This window comes from Petaurus breviceps, unplaced genomic scaffold (genome assembly GCF_028583685.1).
Source record: "Petaurus breviceps papuanus isolate PSGF00001 unplaced genomic scaffold, PetGlider_PUasm1.0 90650, whole genome shotgun sequence".
Taxonomy (NCBI): domain Eukaryota; kingdom Metazoa; phylum Chordata; class Mammalia; order Diprotodontia; family Petauridae; genus Petaurus; species Petaurus breviceps.
The window spans coordinates 538,038-561,462 of NW_027187299.1; the positions used below are offsets into that span (position 1 = coordinate 538,038).

Here is a 23,425-nt window from a genome sequence, read left to right on the forward strand (position 1 = left end):
GAATTTTTTCATAGTTAAACTTTGAATCATTATGTATTTGCTTGTTTTAACTAAATGGTTACACAAAAGAACAGTGTACACAATAACTATAACAACATAATGAAGACAACACTACAAGATAACCAAACATAAGTTTTACAGATTGGTTTCAAATTTAAAGAATGTATCTTTCTATTACTTTTTTTTTAAAGTAAGCTTCAGAGGTAGATAGTAATATGTATTGTCAATTGAACTTACTAGACATTTTTCTTAACTTTTTTTTGGAGGCTACTTTTATAGGAATTTTGTTGGGAAGTAAATCATATACTAACTATAGTTATTAAGAATCTCAGTTAACAACAATATTAAATGTTTAGAGAGAGTCAAGCTGTTTGACTTTTTTTAAAAGGCTGAATCTTATATAAGATGTCTGTACTATTGGGGGAGCAGAGGCTTCTCTGATGTTCAGCCTTATAAGTTCACAAGTTTGATTTTTAAAAATTGCTTCATCCAATAACAATTAAGCTCTAGGAGACAGACTCACACTAAACTAATGATTCATATATAGAGCAGTGCTGGAGATAGAAAGATAAATAAATAATTGTGGTTTCTGCCCTTAAAAAAATTAATAGAGAGGGGAGGCTAGGTGGTGCAATGAATAAAACACCAGCCCTGGAGTCAGGAGGACCTGAGTTCAAATCCAGCTTCAGACACTTGACACACTTACTAGCCACGTGACTTTGGGCAAGTCACTTAACCCCAATTGCCCTCCAAAAAACAAACAAAAAAAATTTAATAGAGATCAAAACATATACACTATAATAAATATAACAATTTGGTAACAAATGTAGCAAATGAATAAGAGGAATATAACATGCTTTATAATTAAGAGATTGTTCCCTTCAGGACATGAAATTATAGAACTGAAGATTGAATGGAAAGAATAAAAAATTTAAAGAGGATGCTGCTGAAAAGATGGATATTCACATGAAGTTAATTTAGCCTGGTTGTTAAAATAATCAAATTATAATTTTAAAAAGTGATTCTTGAATAAGGAAATATTGATGTTCAGAGCAGCTTTCTCCCAAGTTGGGTCCAGTCCCCACCCCCAGTGGCATAGCCCCAGGAAGCATGTGCTCCACCAATTAAAGGGAAGGTGGGTCAGATCCCATCCATGCTAAGCCATGGGTCTTGTCTCCTATGTAACCACATTGTCTCCTAAGATGTCACTAGATTACGAGTTCCTCCAGGGAAATGGCTGTCTTGCTTTTCTTTGTAGCCTCCCATTTAGCACAGTACTTGGCACTTAGTCTGCCCTTAATATATGCTTATTGACTGACTGACACTCTCCCCTTCCCACTGCTATCTTTTCACTAGCCAGTTTATAACCTTGTCTAACTACTTTACCTGGGTGTGTACAAGATGCAGTTGAGCAGATGCACTGGGAAATTCCTTCTACTCCCCAGCTTACTCATCCTCTGTCATCCATATCTCCTTGTGGCTGGGCAGGTACCTCTTAGAGGGTGTGTTCAAAAAATATTTATTGAAACAGATGCACTTTCAAAAAAGTTTGAAGGTCACTGCAAAAATAACAATTTTAATGATTAGTATTGTTTATTTTTCCCTTAGATGCAGTAATAGAGCTGCATTAGAAACATTTTTTCTTTTTAAAAATATATTCAGTGGATTATAGTATCCCTCTATAAGCATTTATTTTTAGCATATTTAAATGTCTAAAATTATAACTCACCGTTTATATTTAGATTAATGCTTCCTTGATGACATCTGAGGTCATTGGAGTTTTTATCAGTACCATACATCTACAAAACATTTCTTAGATTGCGCTACCCTGAGATTTTTAGGTGGCTTTAGGCCATCCATTCTATGTTTACTCTTCTTAGCTTTAACTTCAGAGTGATATTTTTGACATGCTCCTTCAAATTGTTACGATTTGCCCACTTTATGACTTGAAACTGCTTATATACTGTAGTTGTAAACGTCAAAAATATCTACCTTTGTTTTTCTTGTCTCTATAGTCTTTCAATTTTCTGGCCTCTAACCAGTGTATTTTTCTCTATTTAAAAAAAAATGTACACACACATATATATATATATAGTACTTCAGTCCCCAGAAAAGATGTCCATGAAATTTCTAGTGAAACCTCACCAAAACCTGATGCTGTATTAAAACAAGGTAAGTAAGAATAATCTTGGACTATATTATTTTATAATTTTTAAAATGTGAGAGTACTTAAAAAAATTACTTTATCTTTGAAAAAAAAAATATATATGCACACACATATACCTGCATAGATAGATAAATGTTTGACTATTAACTGTTCAGTTTTAGAAATAGTATGATTTGATTTTATGTGCATAGTTTTGTTTTGTTTTTAAAGCAAAGTTTTCCAAAATGCTTTCTACTTTTTTTGGCTTCAGAAAGTTAGGAAAGATAGTCTAACAAATAGTGGAGGCAGAAAGAATTTCATAGTATCTCCTGTACTACTACAATCTGATTTTACCCATAGTCTTTCAAAGCATTCTTGAGACAGTGAAAAAGAGATGAATGCAGGGGTGATTTGTTATTTAGCACTAATGATTTGACGTGCTTTTCTGAAATACTACAGTAGGTAACTTTAAGTGAAAGTTAAACAATTTGTAACGCACCGTTCCTAATTTGTTCTGAGTATTTTAGCAATTGTTTTCTTTCTGTTTGTGTTTATCAAATTTATTTATAAATAAATTTTAATAATATCTTTCTGTGTTTTTTAACATGACAAAAATTTCCCCTATATTTTCCCTCCCACCCCCAGAGAACTACCCTATATAACAGATAGTATTTTTAAAGTCAAAAGAGAGGAAAAAAATTATCAAAACTGATCAATAGATTAGAAGAGTCTAAAAATACATACATACAGTATACAGCATTCATAAATCTCTTATCTCTGCAAAGGTGCAGAAGTATCTTCTGCTATCTCTTCTCCAGAGCCGTGTTTACTCTTTGTAATTTTGCAGCGTTCCCTTCTGATTTGTATGTGTGCGGTGGTTCTCTCATCGTTGTAGAAGTGGACTGTGTGTGTTTTCTTCCCTCTCCTTGCTCCCCTTACATCAGTCCATGTTTGTCCATGCTTCTTCACTGTGTTCATTTCTTACAGCACAGTAATATTCCATTAAATTATTGTGCCAAATTTTATTTTGCCATTCCCCAGTTAATGGACATCTACTTTGTCTTCCTTATCAGTTTAATAACATGATACATGGCTTGTCTGAAAAGCTCAAAAAGTAATTTCATAAACTGTTTGATAGTTTTTTCACGGAAGGTCAAATCCCCATGCTTGTTTTAATTTGGACTAATTGTTAGCATAGCTTTGATTTAGCTTGATGATATAAATATACATATGCATATACATGTATGGGTATAAAATTTTATTTTACCCATCATTTTCACTTGTTGTTTTTCTTCACTAATAATTTTATTATTTGCCCTAAAATTGCTAGTGTTTGGATTCAGTAAATAATTTTCTGATAACAGTGTGAATAAAGCTAATATTTATACTCTGATAATACTGCCATCATATATTTTTTTCATAAAATTTTCAGTGTTAGACTGAATAGTATTGCTTCTTAATTATTTATAAATTTCTTAAAATTGTATAAGCATACTAAAAGCATGAAAATAACCCTTAACTCATACTCATATCTGTGTTTGAACCTAATATATCCTTAGGTTATAAAAAAAATCACTCTTTTTATATATGTCCAAGCATATTATCTTTGATTTTTAAGGTTGTCACTGTTTCTGATTCTCTGACAGCTTTTGACCACGCACTTGAATTTCATAAAAGTAAAACAGTTCCCAGTAATTGGAAAACTGAATTGAAAGAGGACAGCTCTAGTAGTGAAGCAGAGGAGGAAGAAGAAGAAGAAGATGATGAAAAAGAAAAAGAAGATAATAGTAGTGAAGAGGAGGCAAGTATAATATGATAATATTTCTAACTGTAAATAATAGAAGATATTCCTTTTGGCAGCAGTATTTGGCATAAAGAAACTTCACTTTCCCCCCCCCCCCAGGGAGATTCAGTAAGCAATGTGAATTCTTTTTACGTATATCGGTGTTTATTTCTAATATGTTAATTATTATTTTTCTTACTATTTACCAAGTTAATAGCATATACTTTATGCTCTATGAAATTATTAGCACTATAAAGTTAGCAGTATGTTTTGAAGCTTTATTTAAATTCTCCCTAATTACTGATTGTTAGTGTGTCTGATGTGAAGATTTTTAACATAGTAAATATTTTTGTCACTGTTTTACCATTAATAGATCAGATCATTCACTTACCTCAGATCTCTGTCTGTTTGGTAAATTCAAAAGTAGTAAACTTACTTGTTCTCTCCATAACTTTCATTTCACATAAGCTTAGAAATTTCTAGTAACAGGGAACTCACTGTCACACCAGGAAGCTAATTATATTTTTGTCAGCTTTAATTATGTTGAAGTTCTTCCTTATACTAAACTGAGGTCTTGTTTCCTGTAATGAATAGCCATTGGTATTAGTTCTACTCTATGGAACCACATAAATTGTCTTCTTTTCTATATGACATCCTTGATTTTTTTAATAGAAATGTCATATTCCTTCTAGCCTCTTGTTCAGAATATATCTCTCTGGTTTCTTCTCATGTGACATTTTTCCTTACCCACTAGTTATGCTCCTCACCCTCCTCTGGGTGTGCTCCAGTTTTTCTATGTCACTTCTAAAACATGATACCCCAAACTGAATGTAATACCCCAACTGTTGTTTCACCAATGCAAAGAACTTGGGAACATTAGTTTCTTTACTCTGTCCTTATACTTAACTTAATATAATCTTAAGATATATTTTTTAATACATTGATTGATGCATGATATGCATTTAATAAATGCTTTATCACTCATTTAAACAGAGATATCCCAATCTAGATTCATATTAAGCTGGAAGTGAACTAAAATCCCTAATCATTTACATATGAATGCCTAACTTGGCAGTACAGTTGACTGTTTTTTTTTAAAAGCTTAATTTTGGACCTCCACAAAGTCCTACTCCTGTGCCTCATTATGATTATAGATGTTCCTGTTTGTCAGGACTGTGCCAAGGTAATGCAAACCGTGGTAGATTCTACTCTGTTAGGCTTCAGGTATGTTCCTAATGATAGACTGTTGTCTCAAAATCTAGCTAAGGACCGAGAGGCTCATCTTTCACTAGTAACCTGGCCACTAGATGACGAAGTCTTTGACTATGGCAACACACAAAACAAAAGAAAAATAGAAAATGACTTTTATTATATTCTCTGTTGCACCATTCTGCTTCTTCAGTAACATTGGCTGGGGGCAGAAAAAGAGTCATAAGGGACTAAAGATCGTGTAGTTTTGAGACCATCAATAAATATTAATAACTTATACTTTAAATGTTAACTTCTTGACCAGTTATCAATAATTGGACACATGTTTGAACTCTTAATATTGTATATTCCCTATATCACTATATTACAAAGTAAATATGACAGTAATAAAAGCAATTTGCAAACAGTAGCTGGGCTAGACCAGAGAGCATCAAAGGAGACCTCTGTTAAAGGTAACAACTTTTTTTGGGAATGTAGGGATTGATTCTCAGTGTTCTAGAAAGAAGTGAAGATACCAAACAAATTATTTTAAAAATCGTGAACACTATTTCTACCAAAGAGGACATCAATAACTACCAAACCATATGCCTGTTTTCTCAAGTCTGAAGAAAGTTTTATGAGAAATAACCTACACCTTTATCAAGGGCATGCTTGATGGAAGTATACGAAAAGAACAGGCATGGTTTCAGAAATTATGTTCCATATCAGTTAAGTCTTCATAACTGCATATTTGTTTGAAAGATACGAGTAAAAGATGCCACTCACTGAGCTTCTTTGTTGACTACCAAAAAAATTTTATTTGGGAAAGCAAAACACCACCATAAAGGTGTCTTTATGCATGTGTTAAGGTCATACAGCATTCCAAGAAGAAAAAGCAACAAGTGAGATAACTTTGTTTTTAAAAAATCTTTGTATTATGTTAATGTCAAATGTGGAAATAAGATAAGGACATGTTTGCTAATAGTGTTTACTACTGTCATGGAGAGATGATCTAGTATAGAGTACAAATCAATGATGAAGTTCTTATAGAAATTATATCTTCTAGATGTTCATTTTTTGCAATTGACACTATCCTGATGGCATCAAGGCCCAGAACATGTAGTCTTCTAAATGTTTTATTTTTTAATGTCAAAAGAATTCTGCCTAATTCCACATGGGGAAAAAAGGAGTGGGTAAAAAATGGCTATTGACTAACAGATTAAATCAGTAAGTATTTACTAAGGTTCTGCTATGTACCAAGTATTGTTCCAAGCCCTGGAGTTACAAAGAAGGCAAAAAAAAAACAAACCCCAGTCTTTGCTCTCAAGGAGCTCACATTCTGATGGGGGAGACAACACGCAAAACAAACATTTACAAACAAGAAAAATGAAGGACAGTCACAGAGGGAAGGCATTGGCATTAAAGGAGATCAAGAAAGGTTTATTCCTGGAATGTGAAGAAGGGCAGGAGACAGAGATGAAGAGAAAGAAAATTCCAGGAAGGGGGACAGTCAGAAAAAATGCTCCTCATCAGGAGATGGAATGTCTTGTTTGAACAACAAGAAGGCCCATATCACTGGATTGTAAATGTGTAGGCTGGGAATGGAAGAGTAAGGAGTAAGAAGACTGGAAAGGGAGGAAGGGGACATATTGTGAAGGGACTTAAACACAAAACAGAATTTTATATTTGACCCTGGGGATGATGAGGAACCTGTTGAATACAGGAAGGTAATATGATCGGCTCTGTAATTTAGGAAGAGTAATTTTACAGCTTTGTGGAATTTGGAAAGGAATGGGGTAAGATATAAATCAGAGAGACCAACCAGTGGGCTAGTCTTGTCATGATATGATGAGATCCTGCTCCAGGGTACTTATAGAACAGAATAGGGGCAAATGTCATTGATATGACAAAAGCAAAATTAATAGGACTTGGAAGTGGATAGAATATGTGAGGGCGAGAGAGTGGGGAGTTGGGACTGAAACCCAGGTTGCAAGCCTGGGTAACTGAGAAGATGGTGATAACCTCAAAGGAATAGGGAAGTTCAGAAGAGGAAAGGATTAAAGGAAAGATGGTGAGTTCTGTCTTGGACAGGTTGAATCTAAGGTTATCTACATAACATCCAGGCTGAGATATCTAGTAGACAGGTTGAGATTTGAGATTAGGAGACTGGGACTGGATAAATAGATTTGAGAATCATTAGCATAATGATGATGATTGAATCCATAGGAACAAATAATATCATTAAGCAAAATAGTATAAGGGGAAAAGAGAAAAGGGCTATGTCAGATCCTTTGGGGAGCAATGACTTTAGTTAGGCCTGATCAGGATGAAGATCCAGCAAGTGAGGGGTAGTCAGATAAGAAAAGAAGCAGGAGAGAATAGTGTCACAAAAAAAACCTAAAGAATATTAAGGAGAAAGGAGTGATTAACAATGTCAGAGGTAATAGAGGTCAAGAAGAATGAGGATTGAGAAAAGGCTATTAGATTTGGTAATTAATACATCATTGGTAACCTTGGAGGAAACAGTTTCAGTTGAGTGATGAAGTCTGAAGCCACAAGGCAGAGTTAAGAAAGTGTAAGAAAAGTAAGTGAAGGCACAGATTGTTAATAAATTCACTAACTTTAGCCATGGAAATTGAGAAAGGAAAAATCAGTGGAAAACTTTTTTGAAGATAGGGAAGACATGAGTGCATTTGTAAGTAGCAGTAAAGCAACCAGTAGACAGAGATTGAAGATAGAGGGTAGGTTTGATGGAGAGGGCAATCTGCTGGAGAAGATGGGGTATAATTGAATCACTTGTGTGTGTAGAAGGGTTTGACTTGGCAAGAAGAAGGGTCACCTCTTCACATGAGATGGGTGAAGGAGGAGATCATTGGCAGGAGGCATATGAATGATGAGAGAAAAGGAGGAGACGGGGGAAAAAGGTAGCTCTTGATGAATGGTGTCAGATTTTTCAGTGAAATTCTAAGACATTGTTCTCAGATGACAGGGTGGGGAGAAGAAAAGACATGGGAAGTTTGACAAGGGATGAAAAGGTTTGGAAAAGTCACTGTTCAAGTGGGATAGTGAATCAGGGAAGTGTAAAGAGATTGCGTTTCAATAATAAGGACCCGATTGAGATTATATAACATAAATTTGTCATGGATTTAGTCGGGACAGTTTTTTTTCCTCATAGCACATGCTTTTTTCCAGGTTTATTCAGCAGGATGTAAGTAGGAGCTGAGGCAGTGAATGGTGAGTGTAATCTAAGACTGAGCCTTGGCAAGGCAAGATCTTTAATAGGATAAGGTGGCAAGGAACTTGAGAGAAACAGACAGTGTAGAGCTGACCTGGTTTACCAGGAGGTAAGGATGGGGAAGAGAGGGGAGTATAGTTCTGCAGGAGTAAAGATCTGGGAATTGAGGTATTGCAGGTCACACAAGGACAACAAACAGCATTAAGGGTTTCAAAGTAGAGAAAGAAGTAGAATGGGTAAAAACAGGACTTCCGTGGGGCTCCGGCTTCCACCTTCCCCAATTCATGTAAAAGGGGACTCTGAAAAAACTTTGGAGCTACAGAACCCACAAAATGACACAGAGAAGCTAACCTCACACTGAGGACAGCCCAGTAGGCCAGAAGGAATCAACCAGCTCAGAGCTCTGGGAGCCAAGCCCAGCCCAGCTCAAGCTGGAGGTTTAGCCCCAGGGTGGGCCTGACCAACCACTGGCTAGAGGGACTTCAGATCACCAGAAACTGTGGTGGTTTCCAGAATTATCAACACATAGATGCCAAGGACAAAGAGAGAGGTCAGTGCAGCGTGGATTTTGGGATCCAGTAGTTGGGAGTACAGTCAGCCTTTGCTCCTGGGGTGAGAAGCCGCTGAGGCCGTGGCTGTGCAGCCGCCTCCACATGGCAGCTTCAGCTCCTGGCCTGCAGAGTGTAGGGAGACCAAGCACCAGTATGAGGGGTAATCACTCTTGCTTTAACTTGCTTGGATCTGGATTGCGGTCTAGGGTGGAGGTTCTGGGGTGTGTGTCCAGCTTGCCAGAGCGTGTGGTGGCCTAGGAAAGGGTACTAATACCTTTGGCAGCAGAGAAAACTCCAGCGTTTGGGACAAAGCTCCCCTGTCTGGTGGCAGAGCCCTACTGTGGCAAAAAGCCCAGGGGTCAAGTGATTGAGTGGCGACATGAGCAGGCAAAGGAATCAAAATAAATAGAGCAACCCAACTTTATACTGCTATGTTGGCAACAAAAAGAATCAAACCATGGAACAGGAGGAAGACAGCTAAGTCAGAACTCCTGCACCAAAAGCTTCCAAGAAAAATACGAGCTGGTTACAGGCCCTAGAGGACCTTAAGAAGCAAAAAAAGGAGAAGTGGAGGAAAAATTGGGAAGAGAAATGAGAACAATGCAAGAAAATTATGAAATGAGAGTCAACAGCCTGACTGAGGAAAATAATACCTTAAAAAACAGACTAAGTCAAATGGCAAAAGAGGCTCAAAAAAGCAATGAGGAGAAGAATGCCTTAAAAAGCTAAATTTCCCAGATGGAAAAAGAATCTCAAAAACTTACTGAGGAGAATCATTCCTTCAGAATTAGATTGGAGCAAATGGAAGCTAGTGACTTTATGAGAAATCAAGATGCTATTAAACAGATCCAAACAAGTGAAAGAATAGAAGGCAATGTGAAATATCTCATGGGAAAAACTGACCTGGAAAATAGATCCAGGAGAAATAATTTAAAAATTATTAGACTACCCGAAAGCCATGATCAAAGTAAGAACCTAGAAATCATCCTCCAGGAAATTCTCAAAGAAAACTGCCCTGATGTTTTAGAACCAGAGGGCAAAATAGAGGTTGAAAGAATCCACCAATTACCTCCTGAAAAAGATCCCCAAAAGAAAACTCCTAGGAATATTATAGCCAGGTTCTGGAGTTCCCAGATCAAGGAGAGAATATTACAAGCAGCCAGGAAGAAACAATTTGAGTATTGTGGAAACACCATCAGGATAACACAGAATCTGGCAGCTTCTACACTGAGGGATTGAAGGACTTGGAATATGATATTCCGGAGGTCAAGGGAGCTGGGATTAAAACCAAGAATCACCTAGCCAGCAAAACTGAGTATCATGTTTCAGGGGAAAATATGGTCATTCCGTGGAATAGAGGACTTTTAAGCATTCTTGATGAAAAAACCGAGAGTTGAATAGAAAATTTGACAGATACAAGAAGCAAGAGAAGCATGAGAAGGTAAACAGGAAAAGAAATCATAAGGAACTTATCAAAGTTGAACTATTTACATTCTTACATGGAAAAACAATAATTGTTTAACTGATGAAACTTTTCTCAGTATTAAAATAGTTGAAGGGAATAGAAATATATGTCTATATGGAAGGGTATATGGGCATATGTTTACATATATGAATGTGTGTATATATGTTTACATAGATAAAGGGAACAGGACCAGTTGAATAGGAAGGAATGATACTTAAAAGGTGAAAAGGTGAAATTAAGAGGTGAGAGAGGAATATAATGAGAGGTGATGGGGAGATACAGAATGGGGTAAACTATCTCATATAGAAGAGGCAAGGGAAAATGGTTACAATGGAGGGGAAGAACAGGAAGGCAAAAGGGAATGGGTCAACCTTATTCTCATTGCATTTGGTCAGGGAGGGAATGACATGCACACTAAATAGGGTATCTCACCCTATAGGAGAGTAGGGGGGAAGGGGATGAGAGGGGGGATGATGGAAGGGAAATATAGTCTGTCTTTCACAAGATATCCACTATGGTAATGTTTTGCGTAGCTATACATGTACAACCTACACTGAATTGCTTATCTTCCCAGTAAGGGTAGGTGACAAGGGAGGAAGGGAATGAATCTGGAATTCAAAGTTTTAAAATAAAATGTTTAAAAAATATATATATATATATTACATATATATGTGTGTGTGTATATACACATATACACACACACACACTATTATTAACACCATTTCACATGTAATTGGGAAATAAGATATACAGGCACTGGGACATAGAGATCCACCATGTCCTCCTGGAAAAGTGGAATGACAACAGATTGTGAACAGATTGGGGAATTTCACGGTTTCCGAAAGTGATGTGTTAGACGGTGATGACAAGGTCAAGGGTATAAACATTTCTGTGTCAGGTACAATGGAGTGGTGGAGTAGGTTGTGAGAAATAAGTTAGTTGAGAAAATGGGAGGTTAGGGTGTCTGAGGAAATACCAGTATATATTTTGAAGTTCTCTGGTATGAGGGCAGAAATTGAGGAGAAGATAAAGACATCCAGGAACCTAATTTGTTGAGGAAAGAAGCATCCTGGAGGTCAGTTAGATAATAGCTAACAGAATCTTGATTGGGTGGCAGATACAGATTGAATAAATTTCAAAGGAGGGAGGAGAGGTTACTGAGTCATGATGGGAGAAGAGATGCTAGAAGTGGCAGTTGGGAGCAATCTGTATTCCAGTTCCCCCAGGTCAACTAGTAAGTGGGAGAGTTTGAATGAAAATGTGCTGGAGGGTGGCCAGAGAAGCTATGTAATCAGGAGGGAACCAGGTCTTAGTGAGTTACATGAAGATGGATAGAGAGGGAAAGGAAAAGGTTTAAGATGAGAACAAGTTTGTTACCTGTGGAGCAAATATTACAAAAAATCACTATTGACAGAATGGGTAACTTTATGTGGGATATTTGGGGTGGGCAGAATAAAGAAGCAGTCAGTGGGAAATGGAAAACAGGGTTTAAACTTTGACAGTTGAGGTTCAGAATTTTTGGAAAGAGAAGGACTTGACAGGGTGAGAATTCAATAATCATTGAAGAATGTGTTTAGGTAGGTTATCATCATCCCTAGGGGTTCAGGCTCAGGATTGAGGCTTCTTCCTAGGGCTTTGGGACATCTCTGCTTTAACTGGAAAGCAGAGAAGGAATAGGGTGAGGTACTCATTCAGGGGTAGACTCGGGAAAGGCAACTGGTGAAGACACAATTGCAGGAGGGAATGTGATGTAATGTAAATGTACAAACTATGATATGTAGTTGGATGAGCAATCTGTTGAGATACTCCATCAATATGGTTCATCTATCCATCTGTGTCTATCTTAGTATAGATACATTATTGGATCTGTTATCTACTCCCAGATCATCACCCCTGAAGAGCTATACTCCCTTCTCTTCCTCATCCTTAGCCTTTGGTGAACCAGTTCAACTCTACACTGTCTCCTTCTCTCAAGTTCCGTGTTCCCTTATCCTGTTCAACAATTTTTTGTTGCTAAGCCTCTGTCTTGGATTACATCCACCATTTACTGCCTTTGCTCTTATTCACATGCTGCTGAGCAAAGCTGGCAAAAAATCATGAAACTGCACTTAATAAACCCATGACAGATTTATGTTACATAATCTCAACTGGGTCCTCACTGTGGAAAGGCACTTCCCTGACCCACTGTCTCACTCATGATAGTGACTTCTTATTCATTGTCAAACCTCTCATGTCTCCCCTTCTCCCCTGTCAGCTGAGAACCTTGTATTATATATTATCTGTTATATAGATGTATCTTGGGATAGGTTTATCTGTCTGTCCATTTGTCTGTTTGTCTCTGTTTTATTTAGGTTTAGAAGGCATTAACAAGTTGAACAGATTCAAGTTGGGCCTAGTGATAGCTTTTAAGTCTATAATTCAAGAATTATTGTAGTTAAGGGCAGAGGGGCTCATCATTAGAGAGCTGACCTCCAGGTGAAGAAATTTTTCTATCATAGCAACTCAGAAAGACTATCTAAGATGTAAGGAGGGAAGAAGGAGAGGATCAAAGAAGGGGGTTACTGTGTATGTACTCACAATGAAAACACTCTCCTAGGTAAAATCACATGTTTTTTTGGAAGTATTTCAGAAACAGGTCTTTGTTTTTGTCCTGATTTCATTTAATAATGTAATTCCATCATTCTAGCTAGACAAGACCTTAATTTGTTAAATGAGTGTTTTTGATTAGATTATCTTTAAGATATTCTTCAGCTATTAATCTATCAGGTATAGATGTAGATATATAAATCGCATTTATTCTACACAGTTTTGTGTCACGTGCAGATTTTATAAATGTAATAACTATCCTATCATGCAGACTGTTGTTAAAAATGTCAAAGAGAATAGGTCTGAGGACAGAGATCTTTATCTCAATGTTAGAGACAGTTGGTATTCACTCATTAATCAGCAGCCTTCTTTAGCTATATTTATTCTGCTAGTGATAATTGTGCCTAACTGTACTCCTATTCAGATTTCATTAATCTATCTTGTCCACAATGATGAATTTACTGACATTATCAGATTGCTTGCTGACATTGAGATGTTAACGTGTCTATGATGGTCCCTTTCTTTATTGGCTTAATATTTCAGCCAGAGACAAAAAATTAAGGTTAATACAGTATGACTTGTTCTTGGTCACCCATGCTCTTTGTTAAAGATAACCATTCTCCTTAAGTGCTTGTAAAGCATCTGTTTTATAATCTAGTCTGGAATTTTGTTGTAACCTCAGCATGTTGTATTTGTCATAACTTACCTTTTGTTCTTTTTTGATAATCAGGATAACATTTGTCAGTGTCCTGTATTCTTGCACTGCTCTTATTTTCCACAATTATGCAAAGATTATCAGCAGTGTTTCCATAATTTCATCTACAGATTATTTTATTACCCCACCAGGGAATCAGACTAAAGATTAGTACCTAGAGATTTGAATTTTGGCAGTTGGATTCTTTCCTGTGTCATGGCCTGTCTTGGACTTCAAATACCTTTAAATTTTTTTCACCCTTTCTAATGGAAAATTGGTCTTCTTAATAGAGAAGATAAAACAGATTAGGAGATTAATAGTTTTACTTTTTCCTCCACCTCCCTCCAAGGATGTTGTGAGGATCAAATAAGATAATAATTGTGAAATGTTTAGCCCAGTGCCTGGCAAAATAGTAAGCACTATATAAATGCTAGCTATTATTATTATTTTCCTCTTATCTATTAACATTACCATCTTAAGTAGTAAGCCTGTTTTTTCTTTGTTCTCCTTAAACCAAACATACCTTTAAAAACCCTTCCTATTGCACTTAGCATTTTAGAAATAGTAAACTTATTTTTTGGCTTAGCCTCTTATAGTTCCATGTCATTCTTTTATATTTGTTCCTGAGTATGTGTCCTTTCTTGTATCTTTTGTCTATTTTCTTTATAAATATGAGCTCATCTATGAAATCTTTGTGTAACTGTATTTTGACTTTATGCAACAATGAGCAAGTCACTTAACATTTCTGGGCCTCAGTTTCCTCAAATACTAAATAGGCATACTTACAGTTGTTGTGGACCTTAAAATAAATAATACATGTGCAGTACTTTGTAAACCTTAAAGTGCTATATAAACATCAACAATTATTATTTTGTTTTTTATCCTTTCTCATTAATAAGCACTGCTTCTGCTAGTATATTCATTTTTTGTTATATATGTTCTTTATAGACCATAGATATGCGATTTATCTGAGTATTTTCTCCCAGCCCTGCCTCCCTTGCCCATAACTAATTAAATGATTTTCTCTGTAATTGAAAATGGTGCTATGTCTTGGGCCCGCAAGTGATTTATAGATTTAGTACCTTCATTTCAAAGAAAATAGCTTTATTTCCCCATGACATTGGATTTAGGTATGTTACAGCCAGGATAAATATAAAGTTCCATTTGTCTACTTTATTAACCTCCCCTTCCCATTTTAAGATGCAAGACACTGAATAAATGGGGTCTTTTCTGCCCCCATTATATCTAAATTAACTACCCTACTCTCTATAGGTTTTTCTGGGACCCACTTACCAGTGCTGCAACCCTTGATCACAACAGCAAGAAAGTAGGCCCTTCCTTGTAATGGGAAACAAACTTATTATCTGAAGATTTCCGTAACTCTGAGTCTTCAGGTAATTTTAAACCAAGTTTGGGCCCCACTCGACTACTTAAGTTTAAATTTGTGCACGGTGGGGTTATGTATAAGGTTATCTCTAGTTATATCTAATCTTGGGGGAAATTATGTATTATGAACGCAAATTTTTTTTGTTACTGCCTGTTCCAGTTTGAGTAGTTCTTGTGACTGTCATGTTGGTTTGTTAAATGAGTTATGGGTGTAGGAAAAAGACTTACAAATTTTTGAAGTAATTATTTCTACTCTTGCCTCCATGTATGAAATTCCTTTCTGGTATTTTACTTTATTAGATTACTTTTCAGAGAGAATTCTGATTTAAAACGTAAAGATTTTCAAAGTAGCATATACTGCTTCTTAATAACTTAATATTATTAAAACTTTATATTTTAATGATAAAACATTCTTTTGGCACCTTATGATAATATAATTTTGGAGGGGTCATAAAACCAGCTTGTATTAAGTATTTAATTGGACAGATTTTGATTTTTTTTAACCTTGTTTGGTTTTTATTAGGAAGAAATAGAACCCTTTCCAGAGGAACGAGAGAACTTTCTTCAACAGCTTTACAAATTTATGGAAGACAGAGGTGAAGTGTGTTTTCTTTCAATTAATCTTCAGTTAAATTTTTTTTTCAGATAATTGAATTGATATATAGTTTAGTGATTAAAAGTTGATTTTGATTAATTTTAAAGATACATTCAAACTTCATGATATGTAAGCAGCTATACAATTTTGTAAATTGATCTGTCTTCTAGATTTCTATTTATAGGTCTCTTATCTAAAAGTATACTTTGTTATTTTTTGCTGCTCTGATTTTGAGTCACTAGCATCGAGGCACTTTTTATACTTTAAAATAAAATGCTTTGAGTTTTCTGTAGTATATATCTTTAGATGTATGGATCCTTATTCTAATCCAGTATATAACTTCTTTTTTTCTTAGAAGAAAAAGGGCAAAATATGCAAATTAGAACAAATATAGTAGAGAATTATAGAACGATCATTACATGATCACCTCAGAAATTAATTTTAGCAGTAGTGCCATAAATTACCACACAAAACAGAATATGTCTGCACTGAATTCAATCCTTTTTTTTCTCTCTTGCCCTGTTTTCTTATTGTTATAAGGGAAAGAGTTGTGATGAAAGTTACATTATTAAGCCCATCACACACAAGACACTATATAGATATTATGGATGCAAAAACAAAAAATGAAATATATTCTACTTTCAAAGAGCTTATATTCTGTTGGAGGAGACAATATATAAATATATAATGGTATGTAAAATTTTTAAAAGGTTAAACACAAGGTAATTTAGGAAGGAAAACACTAGCATCTGAGGAGTCAAGAAAGGCATGTTGGAGGTGCTGATTATGGAGGCAGGTTTCTGAGAAAAAATGTGAAGATACAAGTAAATTAATTGAATGCTATGAAATTTTAATGACTAAATTTGGTCCTAAAGAATAGATGTGGGAATGTACCCCTCCCTTTTCCCCTCTCCCATTTCTTTACATGTTGTTCAAGTAATCCTATTTACATCCTGTGTCCTCCAGCAGATTCTCCCCTCTGTCATTCCTACTCTTTCACATATTTTCAATATCTTCTTCTCTATTGGCTTATTTCCTACTGCCTACACCTCTGCCCATGTCTCCTTTATCCTGAAAAAAACATCACTTCATCGTTTCATCCTTCCTAACTATGATCCTATATGTCTTCTGCCATTTGTAGGTAAACTCCTTGAAAAGCTTTCCTCTTCTTTTTGTTGTTTTTTTTTCTTACAATCCAGTTTATAATTCCACTGAAACTGGTCTTTTCAAAGTTATTAATAATTTTAGTTGTCAAATCCAATGGCTTTTTCTCAGTCCTCATTCTCCTTAATCTCTCTACAGCCTTTTTGACCCTGTTCAAAAAATTCTCTTCCCTCTGGTTTTTCAGGACACCATTCTCTGCTGGTTTTCCTCCTATCTGACCACTCCTTCTTTGTCTCCTTTGTTGAATCCTCATCCCGGTCACACCTTCTAACTGTAGGCATCCCGTAGAGTTCTATCCTGGACCTCATCTCTTCTCCCTTCACTTGGTGATCCAGCTCTCATGAATTTACCATTTCTATGCTGATGATTCTCAAATCTACTTTTCCTGCCCCATCTCTCTGCTGACCTCTAATCTTGCATCTCCAGTTGCCTTTCAGACATCTCAAATTGGATGTCCACTTTTGTTATTGGTCAGTTCAGTCATATCTGACTTGAGACCCCATGAACCAAAGCTGTCCATGGGGTTTTCTTCACAAAGATATTGGAGTAGCTTGCCTTTTCTTCTCCAGTGGATCCTTTTGTCAGGCAATCAGAGGTTAAGTCACTTGCCCAGGGTCACACAGGTAGGACATATCTGAGGCTGGATTTGAATTCAGGTCTTCACTACAGGGGCAGTGTTCTATCCACTGGGTCACCAGCTGTCTCACAGATGTCCAGTAGGTATCTTCAGCTCACCATGTCCAAAATACAATTTATCTTTCCCTTAAGCCCTTCCCACCTCTTATCTTCTTTATTAATGTAGAGGAAAACACCATCCTCCCAGTCCCTCAGGCTTGCAATTTAGGAGTCATCCTGGATTCCTCACTCTCATTCTTTGTATCCAAGCTGTTGACTAGGCCTGCTGCTTTCATTTTTGTAACACATCTCAAATATACCCCCATGTCTCCTCTGAAACTGCTAGAACTTTAGTGTAGGCCCTCATTACCTAACACCTCAATTACTGCATTAATCTGCTGGTGGGTCTTCCTGCCTCAGGTCTCGCCGCAGTTCAGTCCATCCTCCATTCATCCAGTAAAGTGGTTTTCCTAAAACACAGATCCAACCATGTAAACCTTCCCACGTCCCCACACACAGTAAACTCTAGTGGCTCCCTATTACCTCTGGGAGCAAATACAAAATGCTCTGCTTGGCATTCGAAAAGACCTTCATAACCTAACCCTCTCATACCTTTCCAGTCTTATAATCAGTTCCTAACACATATTCTTCATTCCAGTGACACCAGCCTCCTGGTTTATTTATCCAATAAAACACTTCATCTCTCAGCTCTGGGCATCTTCTTTGGTTGTTCCATATGCCTAGAATGCTTTCCCCCTTCATCTTCAATTATTGACCTCCCTGGTTTCCTTTACGTCCCAGCTAAAGTCCTACCTTATACAGGAAGCCTACCCTAACTCTTCTTAATTCCAGTGCCTTCCTTCAGTTAATTATTTCCAATTTATGCTGTCTATAACTTACTTTATATATATTTGTTTGCATATTGTCTCCTGCATTGGATTGTAAGTGCCCTGAAGGCAGAGACTGTCTTTTGCCTCTTTTTGTGTTCCCAGTGCTTAGCACAGTGCATGGCACACAGTATATGCTTAATAAATTTTTATTGATTGTTAATTGAAGTGGGGGACTATGGGTGTATGTAGAACTATATATAATTCCATATACTATGTATAGGAACTGTATATATAGTATATAATAGATAGATCAAGGATTTGGTTATATTAAAAATAAAGATTTACTTTCTGAAGTTTCATATTTGTGTAGGATCCATGAGACCATAGCATCATTTGAAGTAGAAGAGACTTTGGAAGTCATCTAGTTTAGCTTCCTTATTTTTCTTACAGATAAAACTGAGGCCCAAACTGGTTCAGTGGCTTGCCTAAGGTTATCCAGTAATAGAAGCAAGCATTGACTCAACACTATTGACTCCCAGATCCAACATTATCTGTACTTTGTCTTCTTAAGAACAAACATGTATCACATGCAATGCATAGTATCAGATATGATATTTCTCATTCAGATTCAAATTTATTGGCTGTAGTGTAGTTTGAAAGTTAACTAGTTTTTGCTAATGTAAAGTGCTTAAAATAGCAATAAAAATAATTAATGGCAAGTGTATTGGGTCAGGAAGAATGTTAATTTGATTTAATATATTGCCTGTATATTGTCTAGTGTGATTAGAAAATATAGTTTGTTCATTTTTTGCTATTAAAAATTTCAACTTCACAAAACTTTTATTTTTGTAGCTCTAAGAAATCTCTAAAATAATTTTTGTTTTGCTAATAGGCACACCTATTAATAAAAGGCCTGTACTTGGATACCGAAATTTGAATCTCTTTAAGTTATTTAGACTTGTGCACAAACTTGGAGGATTTGATAATGTAAGTATTAAGATTTAATAGTGAAGTATGTCAAAACCTTAAAGGATTGAGAAGTTATGAATAAGGAAAAAAAAGAATGGTTACTTTTTTACATGCAAATTTGTAATTTTATTAAGTATTAAAACTCATATGTCATAGTCTACCTGTTATTCAGTCTTTCAAATTGACTATCATAAGTTTCTCAATAACCTGTCCTAACCCCCAAAATTACTTTGTTTGATATGGAAATCAGCACAACAGTTGTCTTTTAAATATTTTGTTTAAACATGTGCCTGCTGCACTCAGTAGAGAAACTCTGATTTTTTTTTAGCATGACAAAATTTTAATGCTTTATTTATTGGTTTTCAAATTTATTTAATTTTTATTTTAAATTTAATACAAATCCTACTTGAATGGGAGTTTCTAGTAGAGAATGAAATTTAAATTTTGTCTTTAGTTAGAAATGTGTTGTAGCAAGTTAATTTTTTAAAAAATCACTTCCAATTTTTAATTTGATCTCCTTCATGGAAAAATATGTTTTCTCATAATATTTCTTCTTTTCTAATTTATTCATGTAAATTTTTATTTTATTTTTCATTATAGATTGAAAGTGGAGCTATATGGAAGCAAGTCTATCAAGATCTTGGAATTCCTGTTTTAAATTCAGCTGCAGGATACAATGTTAAATGTGCTTACAAGAAGTAAGTGTTAAAGGCAATGTTTTCCCAAATGAGGGCTATGTCCTGACCCCAAGGGAGTGTGATCAACTGTAGCAGCAAGCACCCCAAGCGTCCTCAGGGTGGCTGCCCATACAGGTTCTTGGATCTGCTTTGATAAAGGAAAGCAACTCAAAATGGGTTAACAAGCTTACTTTAATCAGTCAGACCATATATCGTTTACCTTGTTCAGGGGAAAAAGGTCAGCACCCCGAACTTCAAAGTATACAGGCAGAATTATCAAGACAGAAACAGATCAAGTAGACAGCTTTCCAAACTGTCCAACTGTTACATCCATACCCAATCAACATCTGGGTTTTTCAAAGGGGGGGGGGGGCTCTGCACAACTGCTTCCCAGAATCCGTATCAAATCACAGAACACTTCTCAAAGTGAGCCCCCAAAACAAAGCCTCACATCAGGGCTTATATAGCCTTCTCCTGGCTCAGAGAATGTAACAACCTTTTGGACCCACTGGCCAATCAAAAAGTATCTACTGAAAAACAAGCCTCCCACCCCAGGCTTCAGGTGCACTTTAGCCTAGGGGCAGGGAAGATCTTTAAAATTTACATTCGCATTACATCAACCCATCAGAGAGTGGGAATATAGGTAAAAGGGGAAGTCTATTGTAGTCTCTGTTTCCAGTCCAACCACTGTTAGCCCTTTTTTATCTCCCAGAACTCTGTTCTTTCTCTCCCCTGTGTTCCAACCTTACTCATTCTGCTGGGTGTAGGCCCATCAGAGCAGTTATCACCATACCAATATTTGGCAAAACTCACAGCAATAGCTGTGCAAAGTACCATTGGAAAAATCCCCCACCCTCACCCTACCTCTCACCTCAACATATCACCTCAGAGCTATGACAGTTGGCCCTCAGATGGTGGGCTCTTTCCTCTAGGCAGTGACCAGTAAGTAAGTAAGAGAACAACCTAAGCTTGTTCTTCCTTTTTGTTTTTGGTGGAATAGTGAATTACACAAAATTAGGTATGCGTGTATAGATTGTGATCTCTTTCTCAGATCTCATCACATCTTTCCCCCCTAAACCCACCTGTCTTTCAGACTTCCATGTTACTCCTGAGAACACTGCCATCCTTCCAGTCACTCAGGTTTTCAACCTCAGTTTTAGATATTATCTTTGACTTTGTGCTCTCACTACATATATCCTTTTGAGTGGTCAGATCTTTTCCTTTGTGCCTTCGCAATATCTTATCACTTAGACTAGTGTGATAGAATTCTAATTAATATCCTTGCCTCAAGTCTCTTTCCCCACTTCAGTACCAACTCTACCCAACTATCAAAATCTTCCTAAAGCACAGGTCTAACTATATCACCTTCCATATACTTGGTCTTCACTTTACTTCCAAGATCAAATATAAAAGCCTCTATTTGACTTTTAACTCTCTTTATAGCTTGGCCTCCCCTACCTTTCCAGTCCTATAACTTATTACCCTCCACATAACTTGCACAAGACACTCTGTCTCCTGACGTTGCATTTTCATTGACTATCCTTTATGCCATCACACTCTACATTGTGTCACCTAGCTGTTATGAAGGTGTATCTCTGTGTTTTAAGAACTAAATGAGGATTAGACATTTTTTTTTGGAGGGGGGAAGGTAGGGCAATTGGGGTTAAGTGAATTGCCTAAGGTCACATGGCTAGTAAGTGTTAATTGTCTGAGGCCAGATTTGAACTCAGGTCCTCCTGACTCAAGGGCCAGTGCTCTATTCACTGCATCACCTAGTCCCCCCTAGACATTTTTATAGCCACTTTTTACAGGTTTAAGAATTAGAGAATTTGAGGTTGAATGACTCATCATCAGCCTTCCAGCCCCACTGTATTCATGACAGCAATCTGTACAGTAAGAGATCTTTAATACTATTGGGTCTTTTTACCAAAAATAATTTGTCTTACTGTTTACAGATATTTATATGGCTTTGAAGAATATTGTAGGTCGGCCAACATTGAATTTCAGATGGCATTGCCTGAGAAGATGGTTAACAAGCCTTGTAAGGAATGTGAAAATGCAAAAGAAACAAAAAACAAGGAAGAACCTGAGTCAGAGATAAAAGCAGAGGTTAAAGAGGAAGGAGATACTGTAGTACAAGAAGAGAAACCTGCTGAGGACGAGATTGAAAGAAAAGAAAATATCAAACCTTGTCTGGTAAACTAGATTCTATCTGTGTTGTACTTGTTAGTAGATCCTTTGAGTTATAATCCTTAATTAAACTTAGAAAGTTTCAAAAATACAAAATATATTCTCCATTACTAGTGATTTGATCTTTTCTCACCAACATGCTATTTTTTCTTTAATTTTAGGTATTATAACTATGTTTTATTTGTGTCACAAAAGGTTGTAGTTAATTATTTTTGCCTAGCTTGGTTTAAAAAAATTTTAGAACTAAATAATTTTTCTTATTATCTTAAAGTAATAACTTCTTGCTATTTTAATGGAGTATGAACTAATGTCAAACCCTATTAAAATATCTTTAATGAATTCTTTAAATGTAGTTTAAACATCTATATTATGTCTATAACTATACTACTGGGTACAAACTTTCCCAATAAAAAAATTGTAGACAAAAAGTTGGAAATCTCTGATTCTGTACTTATCTAGAATTGCCCTTTTCGGTATAAAATGTAGGTAGTAGACATAAGACATTTTGATATAGATATGACTTGCCTTACAAACTACTTCTTTTTTTGACTTATTTTCACAATTTTTGGAGTTTAAAAATTTAAGTAGTGAATTAAATGATACTAAACAATTTTCTTTTGCTAGCATTTAGGTTAATTCCAATTGAGCAAGTACTTACTAAGGTGCTTTGCACCAAGAATACAAAGAGAAAAAGGAATTGACATTCCCCACTCATGAGGGAGTATACGTTCTTCTGTGTGTACTCTCAGAGATCATTGGTATAAAAATATGGACGGTAATTTTTAAAATTTTGGCTTAGTCTCTCTAATATTTTCCTAGGGTAATAAAAAGAATTTGTCAGAACCTACACATACACTGTCTGATCAGGAAAAAGAACTTAACATTAAAAAAACAGAAGAGAATGAAAATCTAGAAGTTAAAGAAGATGATACAATTAAGGTAGATGAAATGCTCAACACAAAGGTAGAGGCAGAAGAAGAAAAAGCAAAATCTGGGTAAGACACTTGTTTTTGGTAAAAAAAAAAATAATTTTGAAAAGCTAAGTTAGTCTGATGTAAATAAATGGTTGGACTCATTACTCCAAGTTTTTTAATGTATTTTAATTTATCCAAATGAAAGAAATAAAAGCAAATACAGAATGATTGCCTGATTTAGATTCATCTTGTTAGAAATATTGCATGGCCTAGATCTTACAAATGCCATTGTATGGGAAGGAGATATGAAGATTTCTGATTCATTTCACTTGTTCTTAACTCAGAAATATGAGAAACTTTACAAAGATAAAATTGCTTCTTACTGCTTAATCTATTCTTGCTGGATAGTGAAAAAGAGCACCATTCCATTGTTTGTA

The 23,425-nt window shown here is 35.9% G+C and overlaps 1 protein-coding gene across 3 annotated transcripts in view; it reads left to right on the plus strand.

The window, feature by feature from the left end:
- The window catches only part of ARID4B (AT-rich interaction domain 4B), a 212,201-nt gene that overhangs the window by 133,235 nt on the left and 55,541 nt on the right, over positions 1-23,425 (plus strand). For all 3 annotated transcript variants that reach the window (XM_069064835.1, XM_069064837.1, XM_069064836.1), the window contains exons 10-16: positions 2,096-2,172; positions 3,793-3,951; positions 15,562-15,630; positions 19,131-19,225; positions 19,808-19,905; positions 21,840-22,080; positions 22,894-23,069. In XM_069064835.1, the coding sequence (XP_068920936.1) occupies positions 2,096-2,172; positions 3,793-3,951; positions 15,562-15,630; positions 19,131-19,225; positions 19,808-19,905; positions 21,840-22,080; positions 22,894-23,069 (915 nt within the window). The remainder of the gene's footprint in view (positions 1-2,095; positions 2,173-3,792; positions 3,952-15,561; positions 15,631-19,130; positions 19,226-19,807; positions 19,906-21,839; positions 22,081-22,893; positions 23,070-23,425) is intronic.